This window comes from Schistocerca gregaria, chromosome 1 (genome assembly GCF_023897955.1).
Source record: "Schistocerca gregaria isolate iqSchGreg1 chromosome 1, iqSchGreg1.2, whole genome shotgun sequence".
Lineage (NCBI taxonomy): Eukaryota > Metazoa > Arthropoda > Insecta > Orthoptera > Acrididae > Schistocerca > Schistocerca gregaria.
Window position 1 is genome coordinate 204,113,711 of NC_064920.1, and position 21,313 is coordinate 204,135,023.

General features: G+C 40.5%; 1 protein-coding gene across 1 annotated transcript in view; it reads left to right on the forward strand.

The window, feature by feature from the left end:
• The window catches only part of LOC126336877 (protein KIAA0100), a 316,670-nt gene that overhangs the window by 220,261 nt on the left and 75,096 nt on the right, over positions 1-21,313 (forward strand). The window contains exons 26-27 of the mRNA XM_050000988.1: positions 470-598; positions 14,674-14,878. Of these exons, the coding sequence (XP_049856945.1) occupies positions 470-598; positions 14,674-14,878 (334 nt within the window). The remainder of the gene's footprint in view (positions 1-469; positions 599-14,673; positions 14,879-21,313) is intronic.

The following is a 21,313-nucleotide window of genomic DNA, read 5'->3' on the forward strand; positions in this document are numbered from 1 at the left end:
GTTATTTAGTGTTGTGCAAAACAGAGAGGTACTTTATAACAAAATGAGTACCTTCATAGTTTGAAGTGATACTCTGTGGAGATAAACATTTGCTTCATCTAATTTCTAATAGCAGTAAAGCCACAACTTATGAAACATTATTAGTGGATGGCTGAACTGAATTAGCTACCAGACTTGCATGTTGCAAAACTGCTGAATGGCTCATGCACTGAACATGTTTTGGCAGAAATGCATTGTCAACAGTTATCATGTTCAAAATCTTTTCCGGACCTTGAGACCCATATATTTTGGAACATGTGTATTATACTGCTATGTAGTCATTCATAACGTGTGTCCAACAAATTTGTTATGTACTTACAACATAACAGGACTGACAGACTGTTAATCTGACATACAGTTGTAAAACACCATTAGATCTACAGTACTTAATTGGAACATATTTTTCTTATTAAATGTTTTCCTCACACAGCAATTGAAGAAGAATATTTCAACAGAAGCTCTCAAAGGTTTCCGTGGTGACAATTCCTCTACACCTATGAAATCACGTCCAAGGAATTCTGAAGGTCCTGTCACTCCCCCACCAAATACCAGCATACAGGTAAAGTACATTGTCTGAAAGCCTTCAGCGCAGACATTAATAATAATAATAATAATAATAATAATAATGTCAGATGAAATCTATAGGCTCAAGGTTCAATACCCAATCAATTCCAGGGTTTTTTGGTCACTTATTGTTTATTTCCCTCTTGTATATGCAAATAATTCAAGGTTAATCCTTGAATCTGAATTCATGTTCAACTATAACTCCTCTTACAAGTGGGTGCTATCAACTGTATGGAAAGCAAAGGCATAATTCCTCCAGTAGATGCGTTGTAAACCATATACATCCACACACACATTCCGCAACCCACCATATGGCATGTGGCGGATCATACATTGTACCACTACTAGTCATTTCCTTTGCTGTTTCACTCACAAATAAAATGAGTGAAAAAAGATTGTCTCCATATGAACTCTAATTTCTCATATCTTACCTTCATGATCCTTACATAGATGTATGTTGGCAGCAGTAGAGTCATTTTCCAGTTAGCTTCAAATACCATTTCTCTAAATTCTCTCAGTAGTATTCCTCAAAAAGAACTTTACCTTCCCCCAGGAATTCCAATTTGAGTTCCTGAAGCGTACCCATATTTGCATGCTGCCTAACCCACCAGTAACAAATCCAGCAGCCCACCTCTGAATTGCTTTGATTTATTTCTTTAATCTGACCTGGTGTTGATCCCAAAATTCAACAGTATTCAAGAATATGTGGCACTAGCATCTTGTATGCGGTCTCTTTTCCATATAACCAATACTTTCCCAAAGTTGTCCCAATAAACAAAAGTCAACCATTTGTCTTCTGTACCACAATCCTCACTCGCTCTTTCCGTTTCGTGTCACTTTGCAACGTTATGTTCAAATATTTAAACAAAGTGACTGTGTTCAGAACAACACTAATAATGCTATATTTGAACATTAAGGGTTTCTTTTTCCTGCTCATCTGCAATAACTTAAATTTTTTCATGTTTAGAGCTAGCTGCCATTAATCATACAGGGTGTTCAATAAATAACTATGCAGTTCATAACTTGCCATATTAAAGTCCTGGAAGTTATAAGAGATGCTGGAAGTGATCCCCTTGAACTTGAAGACACAGTTGCACACGTTTCTGCATTTTCCTGAAGATGTTGCACAGAACATCAGGAGTGATGTTCCGAATGTGACATGTCAGTGCAGCTTGAAGTTCTTGTATGGTGTGCAGATTGCCTTCACAGTCCTTTCTCTTCAATGAACCCCATAGAAAGTAATCCAGTGGAGCCAAGTCAGGTGAAAGGGGAGGCCAGAGTCCTTGAGAGATGATGTGGTCACCAAAGACGTCCTTTATGAAGTTCACCGCCTTGTGATTGGTATGTGCAGTCGCCCCATCAAGTTGGAACCAGGAATTTTCAATTTTGTTCTCATTCAGTTCACATAGGAAGGGCTCCAGAATGCGAGTGCAGTACCATTCTGTATTTATGGTGTCATGGAAGAAGATCGGCCCAATGATGCACTTAAGAGTCACACGCAAAATCAAACACAAACATTTTGATCATACAGTAGGGACACCTTAAATTCATGTGGATTCTCTGTAGTCCACACACACACACACAACTACTCTGGCTATTCACGTAACCAGAGAGGTGAAAAATGTTACGTCAAGAATCCCCTCACCTTTGCCTTGCAGGAAGAACAGAAACCAGTTGCAAAAATTCACATTTGCTGGGTGATCGGTGTCTCTCAGTTCATGCATAACTGACATTCTGTACGGATTCATTGACAGTAACTTATGGAGAATCTTGTGAGTGGATCCCATGGACATGTGGGCCTGCTGAGCTAGTTGCCTAACCGATTTTATTGGACTTTGCAGCATCATGTCTTGCACTTCCGCCACCTTCGCTTCAAATGTGGATGTGGATGGCGTGCCTGATTTTTGAGCAGTATGAATGCTTCTGGTCCTTCAAAACTTAGTGATGAGGTTCCATACAACACTGCGGTTAGGCATCTTCACTTCTGGGAACTTTGCTGCAAATGCAGCTTCTACTTCTGAGGTAAACTGGACTCCATTGTGGGACACATGCTCCACAAGAACTTCTCTCTGTTCAGTCGTCGTCATGATGACCTAGATCTTAATGATGTCACACAAGACATTGGTCTTCAGTCTAACTGGACCTGTGAACAAATACAAATACCTGGTCAAATATGGTTCAAATGTGTTCCTTACTACTTACTTTAGGCAATCAGACCCAAAAGATCACACGCTGCTTTGAGAGATTGCATCCACTTCAACCTGTCTTCAGCTCCTTTCTTCCATGCTTCCAGCAGTCCCACTCCCTGAAGGTCTTTGGATACACAGTCACTCCATCAAGTTCTAGGTCTTCCTACAGGCCTTCTGCTGGTTGGCTGCTGAGTACAGTTTTTGGCCATCGGTTGTCCTGAATTTGAGCAACGTGCCCTGCCCACTGGAGTCGTCATGTGTTCATTATATCCACAATGTTCAGCTCTTTGTAAATATCATACATACAACTCTGCATTGTGCCAAATTCTCCATTTTTCACTCTCATTATCATAAACTGGTCCAAAAATCTTCTGAAGGACTTTCCTTTCAAATATCATCAGTCTGTTCAGATGTTGCTTGGTTGTACTCCAGGTGGCACATCCATATAGTACTACTGGCTGTAAGAGTGTTTTGTAGATGTGTATTTTGAAATGTCTTGACAGACTTCTGGTTGTGAGCAGAGCATTGATGCCGTGGTAAAAGTGATTACCTGCCTTTAGTCTTGCCTGTATTTCCATTTTACTGGATGGTTCATCTCTGAATACTGCGCCCAGATATTTGAACTCCCTAACTTGATGATACGAAACTTTAGTTGTCTGTAAGGGTGGAAGTGGTTCTTGAGTTTCATTATGTCTGTGGTGTAGAACCATGTATTTCATCTTGTCATGATTGTCCAATTTTCCTTGCTATTGTTTCCAGAATGTCAGCCATTTCACCTGATTCCTCTTGCGACCCAGATAGTAACACTATTCATCGGCATATCGAAGGTACTTGATGCTCACATCCCCGGTCTTCTCCTCTGAGTGCATTAGATGACATCTCTCACATTACCTTTTCTAATATGAGATTGAAAAGAACAGGTTGCAGTCCATCTCCCTGTCGTAGCCCAGTTTTTATTTTGAATGTTTCAGTCACCTTATTTCCAATTTTTACCTTTGATGCAAAATACTAACGCGAATTCTTTACAGACGAATGGAAAAACTGGTAGATGCGGACCTCGGGGAGGATCAGTTTGGATTCCGTCGAAATGTTGGAACACGTGAGGCAATACTGACCTTACGACTTATCTTAGAAGAAAGATTAAGAAAAGGCAAACCAACGTTTCTAGCATTTGTAGACTTAGAGAAAGCTTTTGACAATGTTGACTGGAATACTCTTTTTCAGATTCTAAAGGTGGCAGGGGTAAAATACAGGGAGCGAAAGGCTATTTACAATTTGTACAGAAACCAGATGGCAATCATAAGAGTCGAGGGGCATGAAAGGGAAGCAGTGGTTGGGAAAGGAGTGAGACAGGGTTGTAGCCTCTCCCCGATGTTATTCAATCTGTATATTGAGCAAGCAGTAAAGGAAACAAAAGAAAAATTTGGAGTAGGTATTAAAATTCATGGAGACGAAGTAAAAACTTTGAGGTTCGCCGATGACATTGTAATTCTGTCAGAGACGGCAAAGGACTTGGAAGAGCAGTTGAACGGAATGGACAGTGTCTAGAAAGGAGGATATAAGATGAACATCAACAAAAGCAAAACGAGGATAATGGAATGTAGTCCAATTAAATCGGGTGATGCTGAGGGAATTAGATTAGGAAATGAGACACTTAAAGTAGTAAAGGAGTTTTGCTATTTAGGAAGTAAAATAACTGATGATGGTCGAAGTAGAGAGGATATAAAATGTAGACTGGCAATGGCAAGGAAAGCGTTTCTGAAGAAGAGAAATTTGTTAACATCGAATATAGATTTAAGTGTCAGGAAGTCATTTCTGAAAATATTTGTTTGGAGTGTAGCCATGTATGGAAGTGAAACATGGACGATAACTAGTTTGGACAAGAAGAGAATAGAAGCTTTCGAAATGTGGTGCTACAGAAGAATACTGAAGATAAGGTGGATAGATCACGTAACTAATGAGGAGGTATTGAATAGGATTGGGGAGAAGAGAAGTTTGTGGCACAACTTGACTAGAAGAAGGGATCGGTTGGTAGGACATGTTTTGAGGCATCAAGTGATCACAAATTTAGCATTGGAGGGCATCGTGGAGGGTAAAAATCATAGAGGGAGACCAAGAGATGAATACACTAAGCAGATTCAGAAGGATGTAGGTTGCAGTAGGTACTGGGAGATGAAGAAGCTTGCACAGGATAGAGTAGCATGGAGAGCTGCATCAAACCAGTCTCAGGACTGAAGACCACAACAACAACAACACCTTTGATGTAGTATCCATCACACAGGCCTTCATGAGGCTTATTAGTTTCTTGTCAAAACTGCTCTCTTCCAGACACCTCAGAATACTTTCTTGATGAATACAGTCATATGCTTTTCTGAAGTCAACAAACAGCATGTGTTGTACTTGATCAAACTCCCAAATTTTTTTTCTATGATCTGGCGTAGGACAAAGATTTGGTCGATAGTAGATCTCCCGTGATTAAATCCTCCTTGATATTCTCCAATAATGGTGTCCACCAACAGTTGGATTTGATCTAGAAGACAGTTTGAGAAGACCTTAAAACAAATACTGAGCAGAGTGATACCACAGTAGTTTTCACAAGTCATTCGGTCATTCTTCTTGTGGATGGGACATATTAGTGCATTCCTTCAGTCTTCTGGAATGTTTTCAGTGTTCCAAATGGTCTCTCTTAATTTGTGAATCCTTGTGACAAGGTATTCACCCCCCTTCCTTAATTATTTCAGCATGGATGGCATCTTCTCCTGGGCTTCTGTCCTTTTTAAGCCGTTTTATCTGCTTCATGATCTCTTCTACAGTTGCCGGTAGGTATTCAGGGTCTGCTGTCTGTGGTCTGGGGAAGTTAAAGAGCGTCGTTGGGTCTTCACAATTTTACAAGTCACTGAAATATTCTTCCCATCTCTTTTCAGTTTGAGATTCATTTGTCAGCATCTCTCCTTTGGCATTTTTTATGAATTTCTATGTGAGTTTATAGGTTTTCCTCAGATAGTTGACCTTTCTGTACATGTTCTTCATCCTCCTTCCCTGGAAATCTTCTGCTTCTGTAATAACCCCACTCACGAACTTCCTCTTTTCTCTCCATAATATCACTTGTGTTTCTCTATAGACTCTGTAAAATTCTGCTTTACTGCTCTGATCAGTTACTGACTGTAACTACTTGTCACGGCCTTCTTTTCACCTGCTGACTGCCTCTTCACAGACCTCATTGAACCATTTCTTCTTTCTTGCCACTCTTTTTCATTGACTGCTCCTGGCAGCCTTTGTAATCACATTTCTAATTTCTTCCCACTGCTGATTTACGTCTGAGTCCTCTGTTTCCACCAGTACTGTAAAACAATTCTTCATCTGAGCTTGAAGTTCATTTCTGGTTTCTTCCTGAGCTATTTCTATTTCTAAACATGCCACTTTCTTTAGTTTACTTCTTTGGTGTGGTTTCAGGGTGACTCTGAGTTGACTTTTAACTAAGAAATGGTCGGAACCACACTCAGCCCCATAGAAATTTCTTACATCCATAGTCCAGTTCCTGGTTTGTGCATTGATTGCTATGTGGTCTGTTCGATTGACTGTTTTTCCATCTTGGGATACCCATGTTGCTTTGTGCGCCTGTCTATGTGGGTACATGCACTTGGATGTAGCAAAGCTAATTGCCTTATTCCATTGTCATTGCTATTTTCATGCAGACTATGAAGGCCTATTGTGGGAGTGAAGCTGGTCTCCTTTCCAATCTTGGCATTAAAATCGCCGATGAGAATTCTGCAGCTGTTTTTAGGTATGAAATTCATAACAGCTTCCAGCTCTGCATAGAATATGTCCTTTACTTGATCTTTGGTTTCCTTTGTTGGTGCATGACAGTTCACAAAGGTAAGTTGGTGGTTTTTCACGGATGTACAATGTCTTTAACACAAAAACCAGTTCCAAAACTTTTCTTGACTGCTTCCCCATAAAATATTGTGTAATTTTCTATGTCTGTTGTCCCTGTACCTTCCCACTGAGCTTCCTGCAGGGCTACCATCGACATTTTCTCTACAAATCTCTGACTAAAGTTATTGCCGCCCAGGTTTGTACACAGACTGTACATTCTATGTTCAAAATTGCAGTCCTTTTTATGTTTAGTTTGTTGTATTGGGTCTTTGTTCTGTATCCAATGCCTCTCTCTAGCTTTCGTAACATGGTCAATTTTGCAAGGGGGGTTGTAAGATCCACACCCAACACCCAACCTGGAGGACCAGGGTATCCCATTTAGTCTGGAACCTCACTTTCAACCTGTTCGGCTTGTGAGGCCTTACCGCTAGCTAAGCTACCACTGGCATAGCTCTCAGGATCATTTGACCATACAAGCCCCACCACCACGACAAGGTAAGAATGCTGTTGGGTATGTTAAACAATGGAATAAAATGTTGCATTAATAAATGACAATCATATCAGCCATTAGCAACCCACAGCATGGCGCTGCATAGTTACTTTCTGAACACCCAGTACCAACTAGAAATGTTGTCTAAATCATCTTATATCCTCCTGCAGTCACTCAATGATGGCACTTTCCCATAAAGCACGGAATCATAAGTAAACAGATACAGACTGCTGCTCACTTTGTCTGCCAGATCATTTATGTTTACAGAAAATAACCAGTTCTATCACACTTCCCTCGGGAACTCTTGATGATGCTTGTCTCTGATGAACACTCACCATTAAGGACAACATACTGGATCCTATTACTTAAGAAGTCTTCAAGCCCCCTTACATACCTGGGAAGCTATTCTGTATTCCCAAAACTTAATTCACAGTCAGCAATGAGGCACTGTATCAGATGCTTTTCGGAAATTTAGGAATAGGGAATCTGCCTGTTGCCATTGATCCATAGTTTGCAGGACAATATGTGAGAAGAGGGCAAGCTGAGTTCTGCATGTGCAATGCTTTCTAAAACCATATTGACTTGTGGACAGGAGATTTTCGATCTCAAAGAACTTTTTAATGTTCAAATTGAGGAAATGTTGAAGAATTCTGCAGCAAACCAATGTTTAGGATATTGGTCTGTAATTTTAGTGGGTCAGTTTTTTTATACAGTTTAATATGCAATAATCACCTGACCTTTATTCCATTTGCTTGGAAGTCTGCACTAGTGGAGAGAGTAAGAATAAATTCAAGCTAAGTAAGGGGCCAGTGCCATAAAGTACGCTTTGTAAAAGTGACTTGGGATCCCAGTTTTCTACCCCAGGTAGACCAATTACTATTCCCTCCATTTTGGAGTATTCGAAATGGTCAGATGATCTGTCATATCATTCTACCACTTCAACACTGATGTCTAGACTTTGGGTCCCCATAGCTCCCCACCTTCATGTTAGTGCCCAGTGTTAAGGGTGACTCCAATTGCTACAGCCAGGCCATGAGGACCATGACTACTGGCCACAGTCTCAACACCAAGTGCATCTGCACCATCAAGCAACCAGGCAGCCTCCCAGCAGCGTTGGTGGGCTTCGGAAACATCCGCTTCCACTACTCAAATATGAAGACACCATGGATCAATGCCAAGTTGTGTCCAGGAGATAAGGATGTACACTTGTATCTAATCTCGCCTGATACATTATAAAAGTTTTCTTAACTTCAACTATCTTGTTGTTGCCATCCTCCCATCTAATTGACTCCTGTTTCTGTCACCAATCCATCGAACACACTGCACCTGGGTGACAGAGCAACTATGCTACCGTGACTGACCTAAGAAAATTCCCCCCACATAGTAACAGAGGGTTCTCACTGAACCATTACACCACATATGGCTGTTAAAAATATTTGATAAAATTGCAATTTGTTATTTTCAAACATAGCAAATATTAAGGACTGCTCTGCAACATTAAATCATGCTATCCTGAAAGGTTGTTTCAAGTGGCCTGAATCCAAATACATACAGTGGTATAAGTATTCCCTCTTACACACACACCATTTCAGCATGAGCCATGTGTTAACCACAACAGAAGCAAGCAGCGTGCGTAAAAATAAAAACTACATCCACAATATGCATATGTGTTGTGGATGCGCGTTTCATATTTATTGATGGAGGATATTGTTCAGTTGGTCCAGTCCAGGGATTGACTATCTATCATCATGCCCAGAAATAAAGGGCATCTTACAAATCTCCTAAAGTGGTATTCCACTGACCACCCAACCAACACAATATCCTGATACATCCCTATGCTATGCCTACTCCCAACCTCTTTCCACAGGTGGCATATCCCTCTGGAAAACACAGACACATTACTGCTCACCGAGCGAGGTGGCGCAGTGGTTAGCACACTGGATTCGCATTCGGGAGGACGACGGTTCAATCCCATCTCCAGCCATCCTGATTTAGGTTTTCCGTGATTTCCCTAAATCGTTTCAGGCAAATGCCGGGATGGTTCCACTGAAAGGGCACGGCCGATTTCCTTCCCAATCCTTCCCTAACCCAAGCTTGCGCTCAGTCTCTAATGACCTCGTTGTCGACGGGACGTTAAACACTAACCACCACCACCACCACCACCACCATTACTGGTCCAATAATCCACCTAGCATATCTTACTCCTGTCCTGTCACGGGCCTATCCTATTCCATCAGAGGCGAGGCCACCTGTGAAAGCTACCATGTTATATATTAACTCTGCTGCAATTTATGCACAGCATTATATGTAGACAGAGCCATCGTAGATCCACCCACTGACAGATTTTGGGCAAAACGAAACTTGACTAACCTGTGGGGTAACACGCTGCTAAGTACAGTATGCTTGATTTGAGTGGCTGCTTGACAACTTGCGCCATCTGGATACTTCTTCCAAGCACCAGCTTTTTTGAATTACGTAGATGGGAGATATCCTTGCAACATATGATTTGTTCCTGTAATACTCCTGGTGTCAATCTCCTCTAACCTCCTGTGTCTGCACCTATCCTCTTCCCAATGATTTCCCCTTCCTCTGTTCTGTCACCCCATCTCAATCCACTCCTCCACATCATTCTCACCATGTGCTGCACAACTCATCAGTGTTGACGTCTATGTACTGCACACTCTCTCTCTCTCTCTCTCTCTCTGTGTGTGTGTTGTGTGTGTTGTGTGCGTGTGAGAGAGAGAGAGAGAGAGAGAGAGAGAGAGAAAGTTTTCTGTCTTGTTTGCGTGCCTATTGACGACACAACACTCCTATTGCTTGTTGAGATGTTACCTGCACTCTTGAACTTCATATATTAATTTTCAGACAATCTGTTAATCATTTGCAGTGTAGATTCAGGAGATTTCACTTCATCCTGCTGGAAAGGACTAGACAACTGACTTAATGGAGCAGATACGGTTGATAGGTACTTTCTTTGACACTGATTGGCCCACAATACTACTTGGAATCGTGTCATCTATGGACAGGTTGGGGATATCTCTTGACTTTCTGTGATCCTCCAATTCCACATTTTATTTTAGATACTGAATCTGTAATTATCTGCCAGATTGCTTTAAATGATAGAAAGATGGCTGTTAGGGTAACATTTTATGTGTGACCCCATTTTTTTAGTAGCTGTAAATAGTATGACAAACATTGTAACTATCCCCATTCAGTGTTCATTATTTATAGATGATTGTTTGGTTTCTAGTCTTCTTCCAATGTACCAGTAGCCACACATAAACTGCAACTAGTTATTAAGAGAGAGTACTGACTAAGAGATAGGAGGTACCTGCCTCGACATTATGAGCCTCTTTTGAGATTTAGCTTGGCAAACACGCTCCATTAGGACTCCACCTTGCCAATTAATGATGGAGGCTAATGAGCCAGTGAATTAATCACTGTCCCCACAGTTTGGTAGCTCTATGGCATCGACTTATCAATGTATGGCTGTTAAATCTGACATACCTGAAGAAACTTGTGAGCACTTTCCCAGCCCAGATGTTGTTTTTAAGCAGTTTCCCACATCGAAATAGGTAAATGCCAGGCAGCTCGGGTATCAAGCAATGTGATATGAACTCCAAGGATAGAAAAGTTATCCACTATCTGTTTGCAATGGAGACAGGTGCACTCAACACTGATAAATTAACGATACAATGCATTGCCACTATAGTGTTGTTGTTGTTGTTGTTGTTGTTGTTGTTGTGGTCTTCAGTCCTAAGACTGGTTTGATGCAGCTCTCCATGCTACTCTATCCTGTGCAAGCTTCTTCATCTCCCAGTACCTACTGCAACCTACATCCTTCTGAATCTGCTTAGTGTATTCATCTCTTGGTCTCCCTCTACGATTTTTACTCTCCACGCTGCCCTCCAATGCTAAATTTGTGATCCCTTGATGCCTCAGAACATGTCCTACCAACTGGTCCCTTCTTCTTGTCACGTTGTGCCACAAACTCCTCTTCTCCCCAATTCTATTCAATACCTCCTCATTAGTTATGTGATCTACCCATCTAATCTTCAGCATTCTTCTGTAGCACCGCATTTTGAAAGCTTCTATTCTCTTCTTGTCTAAACTATTTATCGTCCGTATTTCACTACCATACATGGCTACTCTCTATACAAATACTTTCAGAAACGACTTCCTGACACTTAAATCTATACTCGATGTTAACAAATTTCTCTTCTTCAGAAATGCTTTTCTTGCCATTGCCAGTCTACATTTTATATCCTCTCTACTTCGACCATCATCAGTTATTTTGCTCCCCAAATAACAAACTCCTTTATTACCTTAAGTGTCTCATTTCCTAATCTAATTCCCTCAGCATCACCCGACTTAATTCCATTATCCTTGTTTTGCTTTTATTGATGTTCATCTTATACCCTAGTTTCAAGACACTGTCCATTCCATTCAACTGCTCTTCCAAGTCCTTTGCTGTCTCTGACAGAATTACAATGTCATCGGCGAACCTCAAAGTTGTTATTTCTTCTCCATGGATTTTAAAACCTACTCCAAATTTTTCTTTCCTTCACTGCTTGCTCAATATACAGATTGAATAACATCGGGGATAGGCTACAACCCTGTCTCACTCCCTTCCCAACCACTGCTTCCCTTTCGTGTCCCTCGACTCTTACAACTGCCATCTGGTTTCTGTTCAAATTGTAAATAGCCTTACGCTCCCTGTATTTTACCCCTGCCACCTTCGGAATTTGAAAGAGAGTATGCCAGTCAATGATGTCAAAAGCTTTCTTTATGTCTACAAATGCTAGAAACGTAGGTTTGCCTTTTCTTAATCTAGCTTCTAAGATAAGTCATAGGGTTAGTATTGCCTCACGTGTTCCACTATTTCTACGGAATCCAAACTGATCCTCCCCGAGGTTGGCTTCTACCAGTTTTTCCATTCATCTGTAAAGAATTCGCATTTATATTTTGCAGCTGTAACTTATTAAACTGATAGTTCAGTAATTTTCACATCTGTCAACAGCTGCTTTCTTTGGGATTTGAATTATTATATTCTTCTTGAAGTCTGAGGGTATTTCGCCTGTCTCATGCATCTTGCTCACCAGATGATAGAGTTTTGTCAGGACTGGCTCTCCCAAGGCTGTCAGTAGTTCTAATGGAATGTTGTCTACTCCTGGGGCCTTGTTTCAGCTCAGGTCTTTCAGTGCTTTGTCAAACTCTTCACACAGTATCATACTCCAATTTCATCTTCATCTACATCCTCTTCCACTTCCATAATATTGCCCTCAAATACATCGCCCTTGTATAGACCCTCTATATACTCCTTCCACCTTTCTGCTTTCCCTTCTTTGCTTATAACTGGGTTTCCATCTGAGCTCTTGATATTCATACAAGTGGTTCTCTTTTCTCCAAAGGTCTCTCTAATTTTCCTGTAGGCAGTATCTATCTTACCGCTGGTGAGATATGTCTCTACATCCTTACATTTGTCCTCTAGCCCTTCCTGCTCAGCCATTTTGCACTTCCTGTCAATCTCATTTTTGAGACGTTTGTATTCCTTTTTGCCTGCTTCATTTACTGCATTTTTTATATTTTTTCCTTTCATCAATTAAGTTCAATATTTCTTCTGCTACCCAAGGATTTCTAGTAGCTCTCGTCGTTTTACCTGCTATATCCTCTGCTGCCTTCACTACTTCATCACTCAAAGCTACCCATTCTTCTTCTACTGTATTTCTTTCCCCCATTCCTGTCAATTGCTCCCTTATGCTCTCCCTGAAACTCTGTACAACCTCTGGTTTAGTCAGTTTATCCAGGTCCCATCTCCTTAAATTCCGAGCTTTTTGCAGTTTCTTCAGTTTTAATCTACAGTTCATAACCAATAAATTGTGATCAGAGTCCACATCTGCCCCTGGAAATGTCTTACAATTTAAAACCTGGTTCCTAAATCTCTGTCTTACCATTACGTAATCCATCTGATACCTTTTAGTATCTCCAGGGTTCTTCCATGTATACAACCTTCTTTCATGATTCTTGAACCAAGTGTTAGCTATGATTAAGTTGTGCTCTGCGCAAAATTCTACCAGGCATCTTCCTCTTTCATTTCTTCCCCCCAATCCGTAATCACCTACTACGTCTCCTTCTCTCTCTTTTCCTACTTCCGAATTCCAGTCACCCATGACTATTAAATTTTCATCTCCCTTCACTATCTGAATAATTTTTTGTATCTCATCATACATTTCTTCAATTTCTTCATCATCTGCAGAGCTAGTTGGCACATAAACTTGTACTACTGTAGTAGGCATAGGCTTCATGTCTATCTTGGCTAGAATAATGCGTTCACTATGCTGTTTGTAGTAGCTTACTTGCACTCCTGTTGCTTTTTTATTCATTATTAAACCTACTCCTGCATTACCCCTATTTGATTTTGTATTTATAACCCTGTTTTCACCTGGCCAATAGTCTTGTTCCTCCTGCCACCGAACTTCACTAATTCCCACTGTATCTGAATTTAACCTATCCATTTCCCTTTTTAAATTTTCTAACCTACCTGCCCGATTAAGGGATCTGACATTCCACGCTCCGATCCATAGAACGCCAGTTTTCTTTCTCCTGATAACAACGTCCTCTTGAGTAGTCCCTGCCCAGAGATCCGAATGGGTGACTATTTTACCTCTGGAATATTTTACCCAAGAGGACCCAATCATCATTTAACCATACAGTAAAGCTGCAGGCATGTAAAATATAACTTATGTATTGAATAAACTGTGGAGTGAATAATTGAGTATCACAATGTGAAAGTGATTTGTGAAATGAGAAAATTAGCATAATGTGCTCCACTGACAATATAGCAGTTATCACAGAAAATGAATAGGAATTAAGTGGTATGCTTAATGAAATAGACCATTGTTACCTGTCTACATATAGGAGGAGGAATAAGGTGGTGATATGTGCTGTATGTGAATGTGCTGGGTTGCCAAATGTTAAATTTAAACTAGAAACCTTTGAAAATGTGAATTAACTTTGCTATCTAGGAAGTGGTGTAAATAAGAAAGTAGATGCAAGAAAGAGCTGCCAACACCCGAAAATATAAACTGTGATGCAAGAAAAAATTTATGAACAGTTATGTTTGCAGCTCGGCTCCATTTGGATGCCAAATATGGACATTGGAGAAGACAGAACTCAAATGAAATGAAATAAAGAGTTGTTTGAAATGTGCTTTTACATGAGACTGGCAAGTGACAGGAATAGAGAAACCAAAACAACACCGAATCCATTTCTTTTAGTAGGGAAATTTTTAAAAATTGTAGGATTCAGTGTTTTGTCCTGTCATCTTTAATCTAGTTCTTCTTCTTCTCCAAAATGTCTAAGTTAAAACTTATTCATTTCTGAATTCATATTTATTACTCTTTTTTAATGTTAAGATACAGATATATTTAATTAGTGTATTAATAACAAAGTCAGTATTCAAATTAAAATGTAAAACAAGATTATATTGAACATGTTGCTAACCTGTGATTCCAGGCACCAGCAGCTGTGCAAGCTACTCCTTCACCTATGACAAAACTACAGTCTGGCCATGCAGTGACTATGCTGCAGCAGCTGATAGCTGAAGCAGATAACAAGGCAGTAGTTTTCAGTGATGACCTCTCAGTGCAGACAAGAGAGCAACACCTTCAGGGCTTGGCTGCCTGTCAGGAAGATGATGCTCTACACAAAAATTGGCTAAGTATGTCCACATCTGTTACCAGCTAATTATAAAGCTTCATTACTCTCCCAATTCTAGACTCCTTTTCTATCTTCTCAGTAGTTTGATATATAGCTGTTTGAAATATCTGCATCTACATATAAACTCTACAAACCACTTGCAAGTGCGTGGCAGAGGGTACCTCCCACTGTACCAGTTATTAACAATGTAGGAAAAGGCAGATTGCTACTTACCATAAAGAAGACACTTTAAGTTGCAGACAGGCACAATCAAGACACTTGCACAAAGCTTTCAGCCACAGCCTTCATCAGCCAAAAAGAAACACACCATTCATACATACAGGCAAGCACACCTCATGCACATATGATCACCAAATCCAGCATCTCAGGCCAAAGTGCAACTATCATGCAGGATGCAAGCAGCAATCTGGTGGGGACAGGGAAGGGGAAGGGATAGTTTTGTACTGGTGGGGAGAGAGATGAATGCCATCTGATGGAGTGTGCAGAAACCAGAATACCAACAAGCACCACAGTGTCAGGTGGTTGTGACACAGAAAGGTGGGGAAATTAGGAAAGAAAAAGGAGAGGAGTGGGGAAAGATGGGCAGTTGCATTGGTAGAGGGTGGCAAATAAACAAGATGGGAGAAGAGAATGGGAGGGCATGATAGAACAGAGGGGTTGGAAACTGTTGGGAGGAGGGTGTGAGGACAATATGTTGTAGGTTGAGGCTGGGATGATTACGGGAGCAGATAACGTGTTGTAAGGATATGCAGTTCGTAACAGCTGATGATGGAGGGAAGGGTCCAGATGGCTCGGTAGTAAAGCAGCTATTCAAACCAAGTATGTTATGCTCAGCTGCATATTGTGCCTCAGAGTGGTCTACTTTGCTGTTGGCCACCAAATTTATATTCTTGACGAAAAAAAACCTTGTTTCACAGAGGGTCTAGCATCGAGCACATGGTGGTCTATCAGTTATACGTATGATTTTGAAATGCATCCCTGTTGGTTTTTGAACACATTCTAAGTTGATTTCTGAATGAATCATAAGTTGATTTTTGAATGCATGCATAGTGTACGTGATGTCTTTGCCAGGTGAATCCTCATTGCATCTAGAAATAAACTTTCCTGCAGAAAAAAAGGAGGCAGAGCTACATGAGTTGAGGGGAATAAAGCTGAATAGATTAATGCCAGTCGCTGTTTGTTTATGTGGTTGACTGGGTTTGTGAATGATCATCACTATAATTACTAGCAAAATCCATAGATTGAGATTGTTGTTGTTGTGGTCTTCAGTCCAGAGACTGGTTAGATGCAGCTCTCCATGCTACTCCATCCTGTGCAAGCTTCTTCATCTCCCAGTACCTACTGCAACCTACATCCTTCTGAATCTGCTTAGTATATTCATCTCTTGGTCTCCCTCTATGATTTTTACCCTCCATGCTGCCCTCCAATACTAAAATGGTCATCCCTTGATGCCTCAGAACATGTCCTACCAACTGATCCCTTCTTCTAGTCAAGTTGTGCCACAAATTTCTCTTCTCTCCAATTCTTGTCAATACCTCCTCATTAGTTATGTGATCCACCCATCTAATCTTCAGCATTCTTCAGTAGCACCTGCAAAACTGGATATTAACATACAAAGTACTGGTAGTCAGGAATACGAGTCAACTGGTTGATCACATAGATTACAGCTGCTGTTAAAGTTTCACTAGTAATCAGCACTCAATTAGTAAATGTAATTGATTTCGTGCGATACATCCATTTTGCAAGCGGTCATAAAAATCTGTATGCAGTTATCAGTAAACACTGAAAACAGTGTTGCACTATGTAGCACATTTTGCGTTAACTATAACTTCTTCCAAAGCTAGGAATCACCTACTGACAAACAACAACCTCCTTTCATGCATCATTTACTTGTTGGGTGATGGGTTACTAACATCTATTTTAGCCATTTTCAGTTCCTAATGGCTAACTGTGTCCTCTGTAACACAGTTGAGCATGTCTAAACAATGGTGTTTTCAGTATGCAATGTTGTTGTTGCTGTTGTTGTCGTCTTCAGTCCTGAGACTGGTTTGATGCAACTCTCCATGCTACTCTATCCTGTGCAAGCTTCTTCATCTCCCAGTACCTACTGCAACCTACATCCTTCTGAATCTGTTTAGCATATTCATCTCTTGGTCTCCCTCTACGATTTTCACCCTCCACGCTGCCCTACAATGCTAAATGTGTGATTCCTTGATGCCTCAGGACATGTCCTACCAACCGATCCCTTATTCTAGTCAAGTTGTGCCACAAACTTCTCTTCTCCCCAAGCCTATTCAATACCTCCTCATTAGTTATGTGATCTTCTGTAGCACCACATTTCGAAAGCTTCTATTCTCTTCTTGTCCAAACTATTTGCTGTCCATGTTTCACTTCCATACAAGGCTACACTCCATACAAATACTTTCAGAAATGACTTTCTGACACTTAAATCTATACTCGATGTTAACAAATTTCTCTTCTTCAGAAACGCTTTTCTTGCCATTGCCAGTCTATATTTTATATCCTCTCTACTTAGACCATCATCAGTTATTTTGCTCCACAAATAGAAAAACTCCTTTACTACTTAAAGTGTCTCATTTCCTAATCTAATACCCACAGCATTACCCGATTTAATTTGACTGCATTCCATTATCCTCATTTTGCTTTTGTTGATGTTCATCTTATATCCTCCTTTCAAGACACTGTCCATTCCATTCAACTGCTCTTCCAGGTCCTTTTCTGTCTCTGACAGAATTACAATGTCATCGGCAAACCTCAATGGATTTTAATACCTACTCTGAATTTTTCTTTTGTTTCCTTTACTGCTTGCTCAATATACAGATTGAATAACTTCGGGGATAGGCTACAACCCTGTTTCACTCCCTTCCCAACCACTGCTTCCCTTCCATGCCCCTCAACTCTTATAACTGCCACCGTTGCAGGTAGCAAGAGGAGAACCACACTGTAAATGAACGAGGAGAAGCCCTTGGATGTTGTCTTGCCAGGTACGTATAGTCTGCGGCTCAGCTATTACAGCGCCATCTATCACATAGTGAAAAAAGAGGACCAACTAAAACATTCATATTTCTTTATATACTACAGAAATATGTATAAAAAAATGGGTGTTCATATTTATAAAAAAAAAACACACTTTATATCCGTTTGAGCTATGGCAGCGCCATCTAGCAGGCCAACCATAGCACCATCTTGTTTCCCCCTTCAAGCTAGACAAGTTTCGTTCTTTGTAGTTTTTTCATTTGACGCTTATTTCTCGAGATATTTGGCCCAGTCACGATCAGTAGACCACACTGTATATATTAAGTTAAATCAATAATTTTTGCTATTTACAAAGTGTACAACTTCGCTTCTGCCATTTTTCCCCAACATTTGAGGGTTTAATGAAACAAAATTGGTTATACATGTATCATTCAAAATATTTTCCATCACTGGCCACAACTTTCTACCATCTTTCAGGCAGTGTATGAATCCCACGTTGAAAAAGTTATTCACCTTTTGTAATGATCCATGAATTGATCCAATTTGTGACTTCCTCATGAGATCAGAAGTGTTGGTCAGCAAGACCATGCACCATCGATCTTAACAGGTGATAGTCAGAGGGGGAAATGTCTGGAGAATACGGCAGGTGGGGTAGGACTTCCCATTTTAACATTTCCAAGTGCGTTTCGACCTCTTTTGCAACATGGGGTCAGGCATTGTCATACTGCAAAATCACTTTATTGTGCCTCTAGTTGTATTGCAGCCATTTGCGTTTTAATGCTCTCTGCAAATGCATTAATTGCATTCAATAATGAGCACCTGTGATTGTTTCACTTGGTTTTAGTACCTCATTGTACATAACACTGAGCTGGTCCCACCAAATGCAGAACATGATCTTGGACCCATGAATATTCGGTTTGGCTGTCGACATGGAAGCATGGCCTGGATATCCCCATGATTTTTTGCATTTGGTGTTATCATAATGAACCCATTTTTGGTCCCCCGTCATAATGCAATGCAGAAATCCCTTCTGTTTTTGCCTCTGAAGCAACTGTTCCGAAACACACAAATGCCATTCAACATCTCTTGGTTTCAGCTCACAAGGGACCCAAGTTCATTCTTTCTGAATCATGCCTATAGCCTTCAGATGTTTTGAAATGACTTTCTGTGTCACTCTCACTAATCGTGCCAATTCTTCTTGAGTTTGATCTGAGTCCTCACTCAGCAATGTCTATCATGCTTATTTGCTGGAATTTGTAGATCCTCACGAGGTAACGACCAATTTCATTTTAGTGATTAGGTCTTGTTCTTGTTCCAGCTTCGACTTCTTGCCAGTATCTTGTGAGCCCACCAAAAAGTGCCTGTTTTTGCTCTTCGGATAATGGTCCTCTCCATCTTTTGGACGTTGATGCTATTTTAAAACCTTGGTAGATGTTCGCCAATCTTCTAAAGGAAAGTGTATTATCACTTAATGTAGAAAAAAAATGTACATTCACCAGAGAGAAAGTGTATTGTTAACCAGGAAAGCCAGGAAAAATCTGAGAAATTTTTTTATTCTACTCTGCATATACACCCTGAAATAGTATGCAAATCAGTGTCAACTGAATGACAGAAGGCACTTTCCATTGTATCAGATATTAAGGATTCTTCTCATTCCATTCACATACGGAGTACCAGACAAATGACTGCTTAAAGACCCTTGCATGCATTTAATGAGTGTAATTGTGTCTATAGGCTGTATTGACAAGGGGGGTATTTTGTCTCTCTCTCTCTCTCTCTCTCTCTCTCTCTGTGTGTGTGTGTGTGTGTGTGTGTGTGTGTGTGTGTGTGTGTGTGTGTGTGTGTGTGTGTAAGGGTGGTGGGGGGAGGGGGTGTATTCTTTAGCTCGTAAAAAGATATGTATCTAATAGCTTGCAAAGCTTTCATTCTCGTTGTGTGCCTGTTGAAGCCTCAACAGTTCTACTGTCCAGTGAGCTGTCTCTAGTTCTAACTTATTTATATTCTATCAGAACTTTCCTTATCATATACTGTCCCTAAAGGAGTAATACATAGGAGACTGTAGTACATTCCTAGGTTCCTTGCTTAATACTGCTTCTCTAAAGTTTGTAAGTAGGTTTTTGTTGGATAGTTGTTTGTTTTCAGGATGTCTTATGAGAAAAGCATGAGTCGAGTTTCACATGACTGTTGTGTTTCAGACTCCCTGTAGACTGGCATGGAGAAGGTAATTCTGTTCAAAATACCTCCTTATGTTTGAGCTTAGAACATGCCCTAGGATTCTACAAATATAGGTGTCAATGATATTGGGTGGTAACTTTGTGGATTACATCTGTTACCTGTGTTGCACTAGTATAAGGCCTTTCCTTTCTTCCAGCCACTGGGAACAGTAGTTTGAAGTGTTAGTGACACAGTATGTTGTGGTTGAGCAAAGGGCTAACTTAGTGACAAATTGTGTATAGAACCCTACCAGGATTCCATAGGGCCCAGGGTCTTCTTCAGTTTTAGCATTTGCAGTTATTTCTCAATGCCACTAATATCTTTGCTGTCATATGAGAATTAAAGTGGGACAGTACTGCTGGAGTTTCCTTTGTAAGAGAACGTTTGAAAATGGATTCCATTGTTTCTACTTTTGCTATGCTACCTTCTGTTTCAGCTTATGTACCATCAATGAGTGTGTGGGCAATACCTATGGTGCCTATGACTACCATAATAATTGATCAGAACTTTTTGAGTTCTGTGAGAAGTCTTTTGATAAGATTATTCTGGTATCGCAGCCTGGGTTGAAGCATATGGTATGGACATAGATAATAGCTGCTAGGCAACACTGTTAAATTTGTGAGCATTGTGATCGTGGATGTAAGTGGTGCCATAAGCAACGCCTGTCCAGCCAGCCTATGTAGGCCTGCAGCCACCCTTTAAACCCAGCAGCGTGGCCGCTTCACGCTTGGTGATTTCTTTGAATTGTCGTATATATCTAGCTGCACATTGTCCTCTTGGTTCTGAATTCGCTGCACCTTAGTATTCAATCTTGGTTTGCTCTGTGGACTTTATATTTTGCTGTGCCACCTTACTTGTCTGTCTTTCTCTCATGGTGACCATCTGTTGTTGTGCAGCCAATCACTGTCGACACTCTTGGCCAGTCATTCTGTCAGATTTTATACCACTGTCATCCCAAAGGTCTCTTTTTACTATGACTTTTGTTTGGTTATTATCTAGTACTTGCTCTTTACTGCAAAAGTATTCCCTTAACTTCTTTATCACTCATTTTCAAAAAGTTATTAACTCTGAACAAAAATAAAATAAATATTTGTGCTCTTGTAGATGGTTTGTACTTTCTTAAGTACTTTGTTCCTCCATTCTCCATGCCAGTCTGTTTACTTTAGGCTGGCTTCTCATTCTGCTCTAGGCATGGCAGATGAATTTAATGCTTTCCATTGGTTGT